The following is an 18,067-nucleotide window of genomic DNA, read 5'->3' as shown; positions in this document are numbered from 1 at the left end:
CATTTGACCTATGGAGACATATGATGAGAAGAAGGTTCTGAAGGCATAAACTACCCTTTCAGTCAACCCAACAACCATTTTCTTCCTAACTTGACCTTCCAGGTAGCCTTTTTCCTCCTTTCTTTTGTGAAGTCACTAGTCTGGCTGCCAATTCTGCACTGAGATAGGAACTGGTAGCAACCTCTAAAGCATCTTCCTGTAGCCAAAATTACTGAATTTCTCTCAAAACGAACTCCCTCTCTCAGTAAAGCAAAAACTCACAAGAAACTGGAATCTTGAAATGGCAGCTGAGACAGCCCTTGCTCAATGCAATCCTACTATGCAGTAAGAGATTACTGAACAGCCCTGCGTGCAACTGGCCAACAAACAAACCTCACAGCACATCTGCAAGAGAAGTCCAGCGAGGCATCAGCTAAACTCCACCATAGTGGGGGAAGCGAACAAGGGAAAAGATACCTCTGAAATTCCTTCAGACCCATGCGTGTTTCAGGGTAAGTCTGAGGATTTCACAGCTGGAGCACTCAATTCTGACTTCCTGCATCCAGGGTTAATTAGTTCAAGCTTGATAAATCCCCTTATTTAAATAGCTCTGCAGAGACAAGCAAGGAACTTCAAATAAAAAGGAGAAAAGTAGTAAGTCTTCCAGCATGTTTTTTCGCCTCTGGAACAATGACTGGGAGAAGCAGGCAAAGCCAGAAAAGCCATGTGATAGCACACATCTGACTGAAACCTGCGGAGGACACATGCTGGAGAAAAGAGCACAATTCTTTCTCTTCCCTTGAAAGAGGTAACTGAGTGCAGCTTCAGGACCAACTGGGAGACACTGTGATCGGAAATGCAGATAAAAGGAAAGAAACAATTAGTGCAGCTTGCTGGGGTGGGAGTCAGGGACTTGTGCTCCATCCCAAGCACTGTAGAGAGGTCACTGGCCTCAGTTTCACAATCTATTAAAAAGATTGTATCAACTTCCTCTGGAAATGGCTTAGATCTTCTGGATAAAAAGTACTACCTAAGAACTTGTGATTACTCTTTATCTCTTAAGAAACCTGTATTTTCAGCTAACTTTAATCTTGCAGAGATGAATGAACACAAGTGATTCATGGGTAAAAGAGACCTGGAGGGGCAAGAACTGAAGAGGGAAGAGAAAGACCTTATGTTTCCAAGCAAGCACCAGCAGCAGGATTCCTTACAATCCAAAGAATGCGGATTTAAGTCCAAAGAAAGTTTCAAGAAACAGCAACACAGGACTGTAGCCTCGTAATTTAAGGGAAAGAGAAACTGTGCTTTACGTAGTTGTCAAGCCCTTGCCTGATGTGCACCAGGCAATACTACATGTCCTTGAAGAGGCAAACTGCAGCGCGCCTTTTGCAAGGTAGTTGTCTAGGAAAAGGTGCGACTGCCTTGTAGGGCAGAGTTTCAGGAATGATCCTGAGCCAGCAAGGGCACATTTAAACAAAAAGAAAATGCACAGAGAGCATCTGCTTCAGGCTGTGCACTGGAAAAGCACCCAGGTAGGATCTATGAGAAAAGTAGATTACAAGCCTCAGTCCAACCTTGAAACTCCTTACCTGTTGTCTCAGGTTTTGTTAAAATACAATGTCCCAGACAATAATAACTGGGAGCTTTAATCAAACATAAATGCACTTGTCCAGACTTCTTGTGTATTTGCTGTACTGATGGTATTTTAAAATTAGACTTCTCTTCAGCATTCATGAAAATCATAAATTGCACAAAGTCATGGCATGATTTGGTAACATGGCCTTAAGCACCAGACTAAAACCACTGCACTAATGTTGTTTCTTAATGTAGACCTATTTGTTCCAAAAACTCCAAAGACAGAAATATCCTTCTGCTGACCAAACATAAAAAAGCTAAGTCTTAAAGATAGATTTTCAGTTCTCTGTATCTTTGCTCTGTGCATTTACTTTGCAGACTTGGGGGGAGGTAAAGAGACTGGCAAACCTAAAGAATGTTTTACATCAAAACCACGGAAAAAGACATTCAAAGCAGAGATGAGATCACAGATCAGATTCTCCCACCACATGAAGCTCCTCTCACTGTAGTATCAGAAGTCCCCTTTGTGTCCCCTGGCTCCAAAATAATCCAGGGCCAATTTTGTTCCAGGTGCACATTGCTCTAGCTGGCTCCTGAAATCCATCTAAACCCGGTCCTCCTCTTCGACTTGCTGGTTGACCTGGAGTTTTGGGGAAGTAGGTATAACCTTACAAAGGAACCTTCTACACCATGAGAGCTGCAGGAAGCCAGTTCTACCAGCCTTCTGGATGTTATCACACTTCAAAAGATACCAAGTTTGCCTTAGCATGAAGATTATTCTTATAGATGATGGTGGTTTTGAAGTTGAAGAGCACAGGCCATTAAAAAAATGCAAGATAGGTTTAAGATTCTCTACAAAGGGAAATTTGCAGAAAACAAGCTAGTAGACATGGCTGGAAACACAACAGGCATATAACACGATTAAAGTAAAGAAAAAAATATATTTAAATAGATAAAACATTTGTTGCTTACAGGAATAACTGCAAATGCAAAGGGCGGCTTCCCCCAACATGGACAAGCTTAACAGCAGCTACAAATACAGAAGGATGTTGCCTGAGAGAGACAATGTTCACATTCTTCACCGATACGAGAACAGAAACCCCTGGGGAATGGGTGTATGCAGAAATAACCCAACTTGGGATGGAGTCGGAAGCCCCTGGCCCCTGGCTGGACACACATAGCCTTTCTCAAGAGAGGCTGCCCTATTTTGCCAATTAGCAGGGAGCCAGACCTAGGGAGGGAGGCTCCAGGCTGGGCCACTAGCAAAAGCACTGCTGAAGGGCCTTCTACCCAAGGTGCAGGACTGGAGTAGCGCGGCCAGACAAGGGGACATGTTTCAGAGAAAGCATATGGCAAAAAAAAACAGCCTCTCAATTCACAGGCTGCTCTAATTCAGGTAAAGGAGCTTGTCCAGCACATCTGGGTCAAGCATTTAGTCTCCAGCTGCATAGCTGCTTAGCCAAACAACTCTGTGCACTGCACTACAGCAGCTATGATATAATTGCAATACATGCTACAAATATTACTGTGACCCCACAGAATTAGAACACTTGGAAAATGACATGGTGCCCACACTTGGACACAAAGCTGTTCTTCCCAAAGAGGTTAGTGCTCATGAAGGAAAGCCTAAAATGCTTGTAATCAGAGAAAGAAAGTTTTGGCAAGAAGTTCTAATATTTCTCCATTTTGAACAATTTTCTCTCTCTACTCTTATGACAGAGGAGTTTTAATTCGTCACTTTTCCAATCAAGACCTAATTTAAATGGTGCCAGTAAACATGCAGAGCGTAAGCTGGTGTTTTTTTCACAGCAACTGAATGTGGGCGAACAAGTGGAACACGCCGGCTCATGGTGTCGTCAACTAGGTCCTTCTCTCACAGGACAGCAGATCTGAAGTTGCTGAGCTGGCATGATAAATTTGCCATGACAAATGTCATCCAAGACAAGACATTTCACCAACAATGGCAACACAATATGAAGCAGTATATAGGACAGATTTCAAGTTTAGCCTGGGAATGGGATTTCTCAAACCAACGTATGAACATTACTTTTATTACTGCCACACGCATTAGTTGAAGAAACTACAGGGGGAAAAAAAATATGCATGGCTGTGCAAGCACAACTTACACAGCTCTCAGGCTTTTAAGTTCTCTCTCAAATTATATAAGGTGAATGATATGATCCATCTGCCTTCCAATACTTGAAGTTACTTTAACAAGCGCCAATAATGAGAACAACAAGGAACAAACGCCAGGGTATTCAGGAGTTCTTGGCACAAGGAGATAGGTGATATCACTAATAAATCATTTTAGTGAAATTACAATAATGAAGAACAAACACCAACTCTGCACACATCTATATGTTCCTGGTGAGGTGATGTCAGTTTGAGATTGTTTTGGGACAAGGCCAAAACTGCCTATCTTGTGTTTGGTGACCAGGATTCAAATCTTTCTCCCGGCCTTTGCAAAAGCATTTGCTGGTTTTCTGATATACAGTGGTTAACATCCAACTTTTAATAAATCGGGATTGTCGGATATAAGGGTGGGAGGAGTCCATTCTTATCTTTGATTATCCAAGCACAGATCAAAGGCTCTTCAATACAGTAACACTACGAGGGTTTTTGATAGTGAAAGGATGTTTGTCTGGTCACCATAGAGAAAGCAATGTAAAACATCCTGTTCATAGCATGATAAGGTATCAGGATGAGAAGAGGAGACAGGGCTCTGGAGGGAGGCAGTGAGAGCTAGTTTGTTTAAATGACTTGTGCAAGTTTGGCAGAGACATGATATTAATTATTTTTGCAGAAGTTAGAGCCTGCCCAGGATTCAGGCCAAGCAGACATCTGAAGAGGAAACATCCTGTGCACCAGGATGGGTGATCAGTGCACGCTTGATAGCAACACACTGTGTGGGCTGGATATCTCCATTTCTAGTGTAGCAGAAATATGTCTGAAATGAAGAAGGATGTGTCTCTCTCCTCCGAGAGACAGAGGGTCAAAGTGGTTATGGGAGTTCAGATCAGTATTAGTTGTCCCCATGTATGTTAGAGACTTTTTCTTTCCCAAACCTTGCACTGCAATTTGTGATTGATCACCTTTGAGTCATCTCACAAGGTGGTAGACAGCTAGGAAGTCACCTGGTAATTTATTATGGCACTTTTCCCTTCCATGCTGCACAGCTGTCCTTTGATTACGTTTCAGCTGGATTGGCCCAGGTATAAGGCAAGCAAATAACGTCCTGGCAAGCCCAAACTGGAATCCATTAGAAACCAAAGTGAGTTTTGGTTCCTTTTTCTGTTTTTGTTTTTTTTGTCGTAAGTGCACCAACACCCCATTCAAGACACTGGAGACCGCAGGTCACATCTATAGCTTTGCATTCTTTATTGACTTAAAATGACAGAAACAAAGAGAGACAAATAAGATTTGAGATCACAGCACTCTATGCAAAGTGTGGTTTGTTCACCTTCTCTCCAAAGCCCCACACTAATGTAGGGACTAAGGAATACCAGCTGCCACATTACAGAGCTTCTAGCACTGAACCTGAGAACTGGATCTCAGCAAGGGCACAGGAGGAAGCATGTGCTGGACACGTCCCACCAACCTGTTGTCAGTGCTGCCTTCACTGTGAGTAACTAACCAGTGCGGTTATTCATGAAGCAGCAGGCCTTCTCCAAGGAGCACAGATGGGAGTTACAAATGTGCGCACACACGACTAACCTCAGCAGCTTTTCTATGATCATCTTCATTCTCCAGAATCCGGACATCTACACCAAGGCAGCGAAGATAGCGCCCGAGGCCTTGCAACATGTTATCACAGACCACACTGAACTCCTTTGGGGAGATGGGATCAGGGGGATACGAAGCCTCCTTGTCAAACCCTTTGCATTGCTACAGAAAAACAACATAAAAACAACATAATCAGCAGAACAGAAGGCTGATTTCCAACACACTTGTGTTCTGCCTCCCCGCATTCACCCACCATGACAAATTCAACTGCTCTCCACCACCTGCATTACAATTTCCACCTCTGCAATACTTTCAGCTTTGCCTTCATGTCCCCTAGACCCTTCTGCATCAACCACCCACTACTTGGGCAGGAGGCAGCACATGATGGGGCTAATTCTGAGTTAATCATTCACTTGCTGGCCAATCAACATTGATTAACTGGCCACACAAAACAAGATTTGCAGCCTTTCCCTGAGGAAATGCTAACTTGGCCTTCTCTGCTCTACCCAGACATCAATTTTCATGAAGTCATAGAAATTCATCTTCAAGACTGCTATTCCCTTGTCAAATAAGGCTGCAAGTGATATAAGTTATTACTAGGGAAGGGGATCTGTCAGACAGAAAGAGAAACAGGTAGACAAAGCAATCACATCAGCCTTGTTATCTTCAGAAGTTTAAAAATAGATAGTGCCTGAATTCTGTTTATTTTATTTCAAATTGCTGCTCCTGGGGAAGTTCCTGTAGTTGGATACTTCATCTTTTGGAGACTCCCAGAAGTACAACAGCTAAATTCACGGAGAGGAGAAGTTATTAAAGAACCTCTAGTGTTCAGCTTTGCCTCTAGGAACTTGAATCTGCTGGAATGACTGAAGGACACTGCCACCATCTATAAAAGAGCTAACTCAGGCCTGGAAATGCTGGGGAGCACAATGTAGATACACCTCAGCTGACTGCATGAACTTGCTCAGATCTGCGAGCGTCACAGATGCATTTGCATGATGCTGCATCTCCCAGAAGCTGGTACATGCACTCAGCGCTCTGCAGCACTACGTGGACTGACTGAACTATCACTGGTTCCTGGAAGGACCTTGGCAGATGCATATATGCCCTGAGACAGAGTGCATAACAATGGATCGAGCTGACCCTTCAGTGTTGAGGCAGTCAGAAGACACTAAGGACACTAACCCCACGCTGTTGCTTCTGCTCAAAAAGATGTAAAGGAGCAGCAGCTGGCTCTTAACTGGGTGATTATTCAATGGCCAGCAATGCCATATCTATCTTTTTTCTCATGTTTCATGCCAGTAGAGCTCAGAGGGCTTATAAAAGAAGACAGTGTCATTAGCCCCACTTCACAGAGTGGACCAGGAAACACTGGGAAAGAGAGCTTGGAGTTGTGCATGAAGCAGAGTCAGGCAGAAAACTCTGTTTTCCTGATTCCCAGTCCAGGTTTTACTAACTACCTCTCAGCTAATGAATTTGACTGTACAGAACACAAAGATGACCCATGAGTTCACAAGGTAATTCAAGCCTGAAGTACTTACTTTTCCGATCTCTGTAGCAGGCAGTCAAATGCGTTGTAACGTACAACATTCCCATGCACATGGAGTGCTTAGGAAACTACTGAGCAGCTGCATGTTTTACTAAGACTAATGGAATATCGTACATTTACACACACTTGATAGGAGGAACCCAAAAAGCTAGCTATAATCAATAGCATCTCACTCCAACTATGGAAGGTACTACTGACATCAGGAGCTAAATACACACTTGGGACCACTTTGAAGGATACACAGCTATAGTGAGCCTTGCCAGTTAACCAACAAAGCCAGTTTTCCACTAATGTTTTTTACAGGTGCATAAACAACTGGATGGCTGCATTTTGAAAGTGAAACATGTACCTTCTTCATCACTAAGAGAGAGGGATCAGTCATAATGGAAGATATTTAAGCAGTCACATAGCCTCAAGCTATCGCCAGCTGGGTTTTAAGGCTCTGTCACAACATACATTGCAGGAGGCGGCCAGTCATGGAGTACGTGGTGGTAGGCAGGGAGACAGAGACAAACCATCAGGAAAAGGGCTCTTTTAACTTTTGCAGACTTTTACTTCCAATACAATAAAGTAGGCATTCCCCAATGTGAAACCAGTGTGTGGAAGCTCAGTTAAAAGCAAAAGTAAAAAGGCCCGAGTTTTGAAACCTAATTAATGCAACACCTAGGCCACAGAGTTCAAACGCACAGCAACGAGGAAACGTGGAAGTGGCGCTTCTCTCAGCAAGGTTAACTGGATTCTGCCACATGGATTCGTGCCGACGTTTTTCCAGCAAAGACAAATGAACCTAGTATCACAGGGAAAGCTGAACCGAGGCACCCAAAGGGGAAAGCATATTTTACCAGTAAAGGGATGGAGTGAGGAGGAGGTTTGCTGCAATACTCCTGAGACTGGACTACAAACAGGCATATCAGGCAGAGCTAATAGTATGACTGAAAGACAAGGTAATGTTTGGTTTGAAGGGGTCTTGAGCAACATGCAGCTCTTTGAAGATGTTTACAAACCTGTCCAGAAGATGACGGTACTTCTTGTTTATTCAGCTGCTTCTTTGCCCTGGGTTTTATGCTTGGTTTTCCCACTAGACTCTCAGTCAGGTTTGAACTTAGACCAAAACTCGCTGGATCCTTACACAGTTTCCCATAGACCTCCAACAAGCAGTATGCATCCGAAGCTAAAAGAACAGAACATGAGCATCAGATGGTTTCATCCAAAAGTAAAACAGGCTTTTTTGATGTATGAAAGAGCCTTCACCTTTGTAAATGCTACTGGATACAAACATCCTGTGAAGATGCAACTTACCCTGTCCTCTTTTGCTTATTCAGTATCATAATCTAACAGGCCGTAGCACAATCGTTTGACCAATTCAGAGCAATACACAATACCTTTTTGCCTTCAGATAATTAAGACAGAGAACCAAACTCAGTCTAACATAAAGGGGCTGCTATTCACACTGAGATTTTTCTCCTTGCTGGGCAGAAACACATGAACACAAAGAGTCAAGGCAGAGGAGCTGAAAAAAAGTGGCAGGCCCTCCGCTGAGATGTCGTAGCTGAGCCCTAATGTAATGCAAATTAAAGTGGGCCTGTTTAAACTGCCATGTAGGGTAGCTTTAGCCAACCCATTTTACTTGCCTTTGTTACAGAGCAGCAGCTTGCGTCCATGGTTTATTACTGCATCGCAGCTCTGGGAAGGTAACTTCCCTATTAGATGCGGTATCTTAAAACGTAATAACCGAGTTGTTTGCAATCACCTGCCCACACACACTGCCATGTGGCCTCTGCTCTTTGCAACGGGAACTAAGTCTCCAAGCCAGTTTTACAAGTCCTGGTGATTAACTCTTGTGGGAACTGTGTCAACTTCAAGGATAGCTGAATTTAACAAAGGGCTGGTTCGCTTCAGCAGATTGTCCTTTGATGCCTCAGGAAAATATTTAGACCCAGACTTCTGACTCTGGGGTAATCAACAGTAAACTCCACTGTTCATTCTGCAGTACTGACTCTGTACGACAGTTTATGACACCATGTCTACCCGCTTTTAACCCTGCTCTAACAAGCGCTTCACTATGACAAACGAACACAATACTTGCTTCCGAGAAAGGCTGTGTGGTGAAATGAGGCAGAAGGAAGTGGACTTTCTTCCTTTTCAGTTATAGAGAGGAATTTCCACCGAGATGATGTTTCATCAGATAGAATCAGCCAAGCACAGGAATTCTTTCATAAGGGAAATAATGAATCACTGGACAGTTTAAACTTCAACCATTAAAGCCACATCTGCAAAAGGACAAACGTAACGTGCTGGCTTCTCTGAACAGGAACTAACCTGCAAAACCATTTTCTCTGTTTGCTATCTAACGATTTTTCCAGTGACAGGCAGCAGACAAACATGGCCTGTAATGGACTCTCTGGAGCACCTTGCCATGGAGTTAGCGACCACACCTGCATAGAGGATCTGTTCCTCCCGGAGAGGCCGTTTCTCCCAGTTAGACAGCTGCTCCGTTTTATCTAGAGGTTTCCCCAGTACATGTTGCACCAACAGGCTGAGCCCTCTTTCTGGCTGCCTGAACGCTCTGTCCTCGCAGCTCGGCTCTGGGGCCAGTACATCGACCTTCCGGCCACCCTTCTTCCAGTCAATGGAACTCTTCTGCAGCTAATGGAAGGAGAAAGATGTAAAACACATGGTTATAAAACAACTTCTGCAACACCTCCTATTTCAGTAGGTGGAGCCAAGCAGGAACCCTATCGTCTTTATCTCTTGCATGGCATATTGTATCCCGTTGTCTCAGAAAAGGGCTGGGATGGCATTAGATATATACGCAGAGTCTGGTTATTTGTTTAACAAACACCCTTGCTGGAAGGAAATCTGTTTCATAACCAGGGAAGGAGAACAACTGCGTTGTCTGACAGCATAGCATCAGAGCAATGGGGCTGTGACTGTGACTTCTCAGATTTGCAGGGCTCTCAGCCACACTGCAGGCTGTCAGAGACAATCTCAATAAAATAACACAGCAGCAACAGTTCAGCATCTTTTCCTTCATGGTTCCAGTGAGAAAAGGTGCTTCTGCAACACAGGAGGCAATGGCCTTTCTGAAGTTCCCATGTCTCAGATAAAACTGAGGCAGTGGCTGCTGGTGAGTACTTCAGACTCCACAGCACTTCCCAGGTTAAGCTATCAGTCCTGAAGATCTGGGTTCATCCCAACCCACGGTCTTAAACAAAATCTGCAAATTTTACCTGTTGAAATGTTTTTCCTTATCATTTCTGCAGACAGCTAAGAATTATTGCATTCTAACCCAGAGACAGCTGCGTTTCATCTGAAAAGAAATTCCTGTACTGTATCCACCTAAAGCCCTCCTGAAACATTGTGACTTCTCTACAAATCATTAACTCCATAATATCTGCTTCGGTACCACATGACATTGGAGTATCAGAGCTTCTACAAGAAACTTCGTCCTCCTAGCTGAACAGAGCCACATTTCCATTTCAATTGCTTCTTCATAGCTTTCATACAGGCTATGAAAAAGTTATTAGAATATCAAGCTTTGACTTTTTAGTTGACAAAAACAAAATGCTTCTGTCTTTCTTTAAAGAAAGAATCACGCTATCCCTGAAACCAGAAGCAGAAAAGGTCTACTAACTCATTTAGCCATTTCCCTGCCAATAAAGGATACAAAAAGACAAATGTTGTGAAACAAAGACAGTTATCTACCAGCAAAGGCAAGAGAAATTATTTTCATTATCTTCAAAGTCCATCCTTACTTGTTTGTCTACTGTGAGTAGATCCACTACACCTTGAGCTTGCTTATCCATGTCTTTCAAAGCAGAGCATGTGGCTGCAAGGCTGTTAAGGTCTCCAGACATCCCATAACCTGGAGAAACAAACCCCAAATCAAACAGCTAGTAAAGCTCAAATCATGGCTAATTCACTGCAGCTTTCTCTAGTTTGGAGGCAAAATGCTCACAATATATGTACAAACTTTGGTGGAAAGACTGTTCAAGGCAGGGAAAAAAGCAGCCTCCCAGCTCTCCTGTTTCTAAGATACACTCTTGCAGATCAAGATTGGGAGCGTAAAGGTGGATGGAAAAGGCTTGCTGCTTATTCTTGCATAGCTTCTAAAGTTACACTTCTCAACTTAGTTAAAATCTGCTAGACCAGTGAAAGGCTAACAGAGCAGCTCCACGAGAAGTCTTTAGTCTCCAACAGCTCGCACTGCAGAATTATGAATACGCCCTTGAAGTCAAGGTTTAACACTCCCCCAAAACCTCCAAACAGAATCTAAACGCAGGTATGCTAAACTGCAGAGGTCTGGTGTCCAGCATAGTAGCTTCAGGACAGGGCAAACAAATCCACAAAGCTCTCGATGGCAGACTTGCATAGTCCACTCAAGGTTGGATGCAAGTCAGGGCTTGGTATAGAGCTAACCAAGACAATCCCAAGTCTGAGAGGGTCAGGCTAACTCAGAAACCTTGGGTCTGGCCTGAAATGGGGACATTTCTATCATTCCCAGGTATGTCATTCACCCTGCTTCCTGGTATAGCAATCTTTGAATACCCAGTGCCACAAAAGCTGACAACCCCAACAAGGCCTGGGAATTTCAGACAGTAAGACAGGTTGACCTACTGTAAAGACCTTAGCAGAGGAGAAGAGAAGCAAGTTACCAAGTTTAGTGATGGCTGGATCTGAATAGAGCCTCTGGATGTAATGGGAAAGCTTCTCCTTCTCATCCTCCCTCTCAGCTTGCTCAAGGAGTTGTGGCAAGTCCAGCAGGAACACCTCCTCACCCACAGCAATTTGAAGGAGGGAGACACGTGGCTTCCCAACAATGCCGAACGAAGGCCTCCATTCCATGTCAATGCCCACCACCTGTCCAGGCTGCAACATAGACAACAGGCCTTCTTCGTTTACAGATTGTCTACACTGGGTTGGTATGGACCAGCTCTTGAGAAACCAACCCTGTCCAGAGGCACTAATCCCAACACTAATGTTTCCTTTCGGATTACTTCCTTTTTGAATTACTGATGCTTGAGCTAATACAGAGTAAAGGGACTTTCATAGCACAGCAGAGTTAGCCCTGTGGAAACTTTTCCTGGTGTGGTAATTTCCAGTCTGTTCCCCAATCAGACAAGCCTTTAGGCCTCACTCTCTCTTGCAGCAGCTTCCCCTGACTTGGGGAGAGGGACATTTGATGGCAGTGACACACACATAACCCCACGTACCAGCCTGCTGTAGAGTTTCTGCTCCTCAACCCTGCAAAGTAAGTACCAGAATAAAACTCACCTGCAGCACCTTTTCCCAGCACTGCAGCATCTCTCCCCACGTCTGCAAAAAGTGAATATTTGCCCGTGGAATAGGTAACTGGTAATAATCCTTCTTCTTACCCTCTTCATAATTCTCTGCTTTCTCGGCCTCTTCTACCCTGCACAGAAACAGATTCAACAGCTTTTAACCATGCCATGAGGGGGGATTCCTGGCTTGGAGGAACATCGGGAAGTCTTAAGCCCCTAATTTCACTCATGGCCCGCTATTTTCCCACATCACTCAATTCTTTCTCTTACTGCCCCTTTTTTCATTTCCCCATAATTTCTGTTTCTTTCATCTTGACTCATACACTCCTTTCACTTTATACACCATCACAAAAATAGCACTGCATCTGAGACCTCACTATGCACATGCACTGTACCCACCGCAGAGAACACCGAAATCAGAAAACATGCTATAACCAGACTCCCAGACTCTGTCCTCAGCGCTCAGCTCTCTTTCCCAGAACTGATTCTACTTGATAGACGACAAAGTTGGGCAGCTGTTTCCAGATTTAAAGATTTTACATTTTAGATTTACTACTGAAGCCTCTGAAGTTAATATGGAAGTCTGCTAACTCCCGCAGGGCAATATATAACAGAGAAATCATCTCAGATCAACTGGTTGCCCATACAGGAGCTTCATGTTTCCCTACAACAGAAACCATCTCAAAAAGAGAATCTCACATTGCTCTACACTTAGGTCACTACCACCCAGGAATGAGTGAGTCTGCCTCATGAATTAACAGCGCAAAGGCTCGGGAAGGGTTCAGGGACCTCCCTGTTGCTATCCAGCTTCCTCTAGTCCATTCTCTTCCATGTACAATGTCCGCAAAAACTATATAAGAATGTTTGTCCTTTGTTGCATGGGAATGAAATGAGGAAAGTTCAGAAATAAAGCTTCAAAATTTTCTATATTTAGGGGAAGACTGCAGACAGAGTGCCTGGCCTGTGCTACTCCATTTGGGCATCAAATTAAACCATACAGCGAAACTTAGGATCTGTGTGTTCATAACACTGGGACTGTTGGGAAGACGCCTGCAAAAATGAGCTAACTGATTTCCTACAACAGGATCTTACACAGCACATTTTCTTTTCAAAATGCAGCAGTCTCTTGAAATGGCCTTGTAACTGGAAGGTCAGCACATTGCTATGGTGTCTCAGCCAGATGATGCAATCAGAAGAAAGAGACTAATAAAAAATATCCAGCTATTTTGGACATATCATGAACTTCTGGATAGTCTCTTTCCCATAGAGACTTGAAATGGTTTATTATTTGAGAAAATATTTACTAACCTTATGTTTAGGGGACTGTGTGACTGATTTTGTAGCATAGCAGCTTTCACTGTACAAACACTCTTTTCCAGGGGTTTGTGTGCATGGGGAAGTCAATATTTGTGTAAAATGTTTAATGAAGGTGTGAAGTCTCAAGTCTCCAAGAATATTCTCATCTGCAGAGTTCAGGAGTGGCATGTGGTGTGACCAGTGGCAGAGATGATGTCATTTACATGCTGATAGCACCTTGTTTCTCTACAGTGTGAACACCCTCTCTGGGAACCTGCTGCTTTGTTAGCTCAAACAATAGCACAACAGAAACATTGTTTCGTTAGGTTTCATGGCTCCATGGATTTTAAAGCAGATACTGTAACAGGTATTATGACTGGATGAGTAAACTGAGGCACAAAAGGCTTCACTCATCCGTCACAACTCCTCATGAATGGCAGCACACATTTTATTTGGCTTGCCTTCACTCTGTCCTTTACATGATGCAGGCTTCCTAGAGTATAGAGATGAAGCGATATTCCTGACCTCTTTGTTTTTTACCTCACTAGATGCCCTGAGTTTGTCTAGCTCGCACTCCTGTTAATCACCCCTCTGTGTTTTGTGGGATTACACCTCATGCAAAAACCTTCTGGCTCCCAACAGGCAGCTGGGGCAGCTTCAGGAAGGAGGAAGAGGGCAGCTCCACCAATGCAGCTGCATCAGAGTAAGGCAGAAGCATGTCCTAGACAGATAAGAGTTTCCTGTGCTCCAAGAAAGCCATGCACCATCTGAGAGAAGTGGGCCTTTGCAGACAGTGCTTCAAGGATGAATATACCTATGTCATATTTCCTGAAGGTACATGTGTCTTGAACATGAACCACTGCAGGTGATTTTCACTAGGATCAGATCCATGAAGCTCAACACACAAACTGTTCAAAATCGTCAGTCCAATCTACGTCCCCAAAACATGATTTTCAGTTATTAAAGCTGTAGTTTTTGCAGATTCACTTGCTCCTGGAGATGAAAATTTGCTGTAACATTGAAGATAACAATTCTAAGGATAAACTTAGGGGAGCACATAACATTGTTCAGGTGTTAGGTCTGCACTTTTTAGAAGGGTCTCCTACCCAGCAGTTAGGGGGCAATATTAACCAGGCAGCCAGTGACAGATCCTAACTGACAGCTAGAGTTCACAATTCTGACATATGACATCAGTAGGAATGTGCTGCACTAAGAACATAAGGTAAGAGGAAGCATTCAAATCCTGTGGATGCAATTACGTGTTCTACAATAACAGGAGAAAGGTCCGGACCATGCAGAGGTAGCAGAAAAGGAAGTGCATGCAGACCTGTGCAATGGCAATGCCAAGGGGGTCCCTACCCCTGCTTCTTGTACTAAGAGCACAGAGCAGAAAGGTTCCAGCTTGCTACCCACTAAGGAGCGATCATCAACTTTCTCCTGCCTTTATGTCTCCTCAAATAGGTAATGTATGATATCACCACCAACTCTTCTTGGACACACAGCCCATTTCAAGACAGATTCAGATTTCCACCTACACTGAAAGGTTGAACTCCATAGATGGAAGTTACCCCTCGCTATTACTAGTAGCATGGGCTATGTTTGAAGGATGCTAAAGATATGGGTTATCAGCTCACACAAAGTTGTAAATAATTAACCCTTGGGAGTGGTCAGGATTTTCTGTAAACTTTCCTCTGATTTCACCTGGTTTCTGAACTAGAAAGATCAATCTCTAAGTTAAAAAGAAAGAAATAAAAAACACCCCTGCATTTCACCAGTGAGGATAAAAGAGACATCAGGCAAATGGTGCCAATTCTAGACAAGCACAACACTCTGGAATAACATGACTGATGTGTAAAACAATATAAGAGTCCTAAGGGGCCCCAAATGTTTCTTCTTCTCTCTCTCTCTCTCTCTCTATTTTTTTACACATACCTTGACTCTACCTGGAAACATAAGATGGAATGACAAGGCTTTGAACTGTGCTGCACTAAAACCACACAGCGCAGAGTTCTCCTGCATTTGCATTGAGCATTCAGGTATAAGTCCTCTTCTGTGCACTGACCCCAATTAGATTAACTCATACTCATGAACGAGTAAAGGAAAAAGCTGCTTTCTTTGATTGCAATGGGCCAGCAGAGTGACTGTGTAATTTCTCTGAACTCAAAGACTGCAGTAACTTGCAGCCTTGCACGAGTTTGGCTCATGAGCACACAAGGGCACAGTGACTACCAGGCTGGGTGTTTTTTGAACTATCAGAGCATGTTTATTGCAAGCAGGTACTGGGCACTGCCACATGACTTCTATCGTGCGCTATGCCATTGAATAGCATAATTACACCATTCTTTAAATAGTTACTTTCATATGTCCACAGAGAATGAACAGAATATGCCCCTCACGCAGTATCATCTGCAATCTTCACATTTCCTCAAGACTTGCAATAGCCTGCATATACGCAGGCCTTTCTACAGAAAAATAAAAATTAAATAAATAAAAGAAAAAAAGGTACCGAACAAAGCAATCTCTCAATAATTTGTTATAAAAAGCTTGCAGACAGAGTCACTGGAGCATGGCAGTTAACACCATTACGCTCATGGGAGTATAAGAACAAATTACTGAAGCTCAGCAATTCATTTGCAATGAGACACTTATCCAAATATAGCTTTTCTTCCTGCATATGGCATAGCCGAGCAACTGCCTGGGATATTGCTCCATGAACTCCTTTACTTAAAGGGGATAATCTTAGGCTGTTTTCTCTAAGAGATACAGCACAGAATACCCAGAACCAAAAAAACTACAAACAAAGCACTGTAACGCTTCCCCCTCCCCCCCCCGATTTAGCTTGCTGTGGGCACCAGACAGGTCCTAATAGTTTACGCGGCCATATGGGGCTTCCTAAATTTTAAGAGTCTCTTGTCAACTTCCCACAACTTTGGCTGCACACAGCAGTGAACTTGGCCCCACCTCTTCCCTCAGCGTATCCTCCATCCTCTCCCTCTGCACCTCCTGCACAAAGATCCTTGACTGTGCCTGTTTGCCCAGTTCCTGCACCTGAAATCAGGTTCTTACAACTCCTTCTAAGTTCTAAGAACCTTCCTAAGGTAAGGATTTTTAAATTCTTTTTTTGCAGCTCTGCCTTTGTACTTGGATGAGGTCCCACAACAGAGTGAAGCTACCATCAGTGGAAGAACTCTGGGTGCTACAGACTGATCTGCTGTGTACAACCCAAAGCGCCCTAAAGTAGGAGAGGAACCATAGCACTGCATTATTGGGATTGCATGAGTTACCAGCCCTGAGGAAGAAAAGGGGACAAAGGCTAATTAAGGGACTAAAGGCTTCTTAAGTGCCTGAAAGCACAGTTTTATCCCAAATTCAGTTAATGCGAGCCTTCTGGGATCTGATCCCAAATGTCAAAAATCCCCATTACTTCTGAGAGCTTTGGATGAGGAAAAATTATAGCCTGAGCTAAAAATAGTTGAACAGCTGTAAAAAGAGGAAAAAAATAAATATGATTACAAAATTTTGAGGAAATTTAAAATTATTTTCTTGGCCACAAGTCTCTCAAAAGGCATTATACCAATACAGCAAGCAGTGCAGAGTATATGGAAAATTTATAGACTGATATAATCAGCTCATATAAAATAAATGCATCTTCACATCCTACCCGTGTTATTTAATTTCATTTGTGCTAGTGACCTGGCAAAGGAGGTCTAAAGACCTGTCCACAGCATGAAACATGCTCGTACAGCTTCTAAATACTCAGAGTGAGATTAAAATGCACCTTTCACAGACATTTCCAGGCTTATGAAAAGCAAACACAGCATGCACAAAGCATAGACCCAATCTGGAAATGGAGTAAGTTTTTGCAAAATTATCTCCCCAAAGAAACATTATAGCAGATTATTTAAAGCAAATACATAGTCCTTGTATGATAAGTAATCAACATTGAACAGGCATGAAATAAGCTATATACCTCTCTTGGATCTTAAGCTTTTGCAGTTCATCAGCCACTCCATAAGGCAGCATCTCCTTGGGCAAATTGCAGCGTTGAGCCCATCTCGCAGCTGTGCTCATATCACTATAACTGATTAGCAACTGTATCAGGTGCCCTTGTAGCCATTGATTCTCTCCAACTGTGTTCTGCAAGGAATCAAATGTGGATGAAGACTGTCAGTGCAAGTTTCATCATGAGCATATTTACTCCCCTCTCAGGAGACAACATTACATGGGTCATCCTCTAAGGGGTTTGGACAAGCGGAAGAAGAAGCAAGACTCTCCTCACCACACAACTGTTGTTGTTTAAATCCAGTGAGTGCTGCATTTTTTTTTCTGCCAAGAGATGAAGAGCACATATCACAATAGAGAGCTGGCCAGGCTCTCTGCGTTCCCCACAACAAGGTGGCTCTGAACTGCATTTGTTCACCTCTTCTGAAGGCTGCAGGTGCAGCCCAGAGAAATGAAAGTAAAACAATGTCATTGAGCCTGACAATGACTAGCATATAATTCAGTTTATCTCAGGTACTGATCAAATCAAGCAAAATCAGAACACATGACTGACCAGAGAGTAGAGGTCTTTGGGCTTGTTAGGCAATTAATTATGGACAGGCCTTGGGTTTGGATTGTTTTAGTCCTGTTCTGCACCTACACATGGCCTTGAAATCATATG

At 43.3% G+C, this 18,067-nt stretch overlaps 1 protein-coding gene across 9 annotated transcripts in view; it reads right to left on the bottom strand.

Annotated features, from left to right (window-relative positions):
- EXD3 (exonuclease 3'-5' domain containing 3) overlaps positions 1-18,067 on the bottom strand; it is a 335,146-nt gene that overhangs the window by 176,247 nt on the left and 140,832 nt on the right. For all 9 annotated transcript variants that reach the window (XM_067309038.1, XM_067309037.1, XM_067309036.1 and 6 more), the window contains 7 exons: positions 17,375-17,541; positions 12,101-12,239; positions 11,482-11,695; positions 10,582-10,691; positions 9,262-9,472; positions 7,831-7,997; positions 5,269-5,439 (listed from right to left, as the gene is read on the bottom strand). In XM_067309038.1, coding sequence (XP_067165139.1) covers positions 5,269-5,439; positions 7,831-7,997; positions 9,262-9,472; positions 10,582-10,691; positions 11,482-11,695; positions 12,101-12,239; positions 17,375-17,541 — 1,179 coding nt within the window. The remainder of the gene's footprint in view (positions 1-5,268; positions 5,440-7,830; positions 7,998-9,261; positions 9,473-10,581; positions 10,692-11,481; positions 11,696-12,100; positions 12,240-17,374; positions 17,542-18,067) is intronic.

The sequence above is a fragment of the Apteryx mantelli genome, chromosome 21 (assembly GCF_036417845.1).
Source record: "Apteryx mantelli isolate bAptMan1 chromosome 21, bAptMan1.hap1, whole genome shotgun sequence".
Classification (NCBI taxonomy): domain Eukaryota; kingdom Metazoa; phylum Chordata; class Aves; order Apterygiformes; family Apterygidae; genus Apteryx; species Apteryx mantelli.
This window is presented reverse-complemented; position numbering and strand designations above follow the sequence as displayed.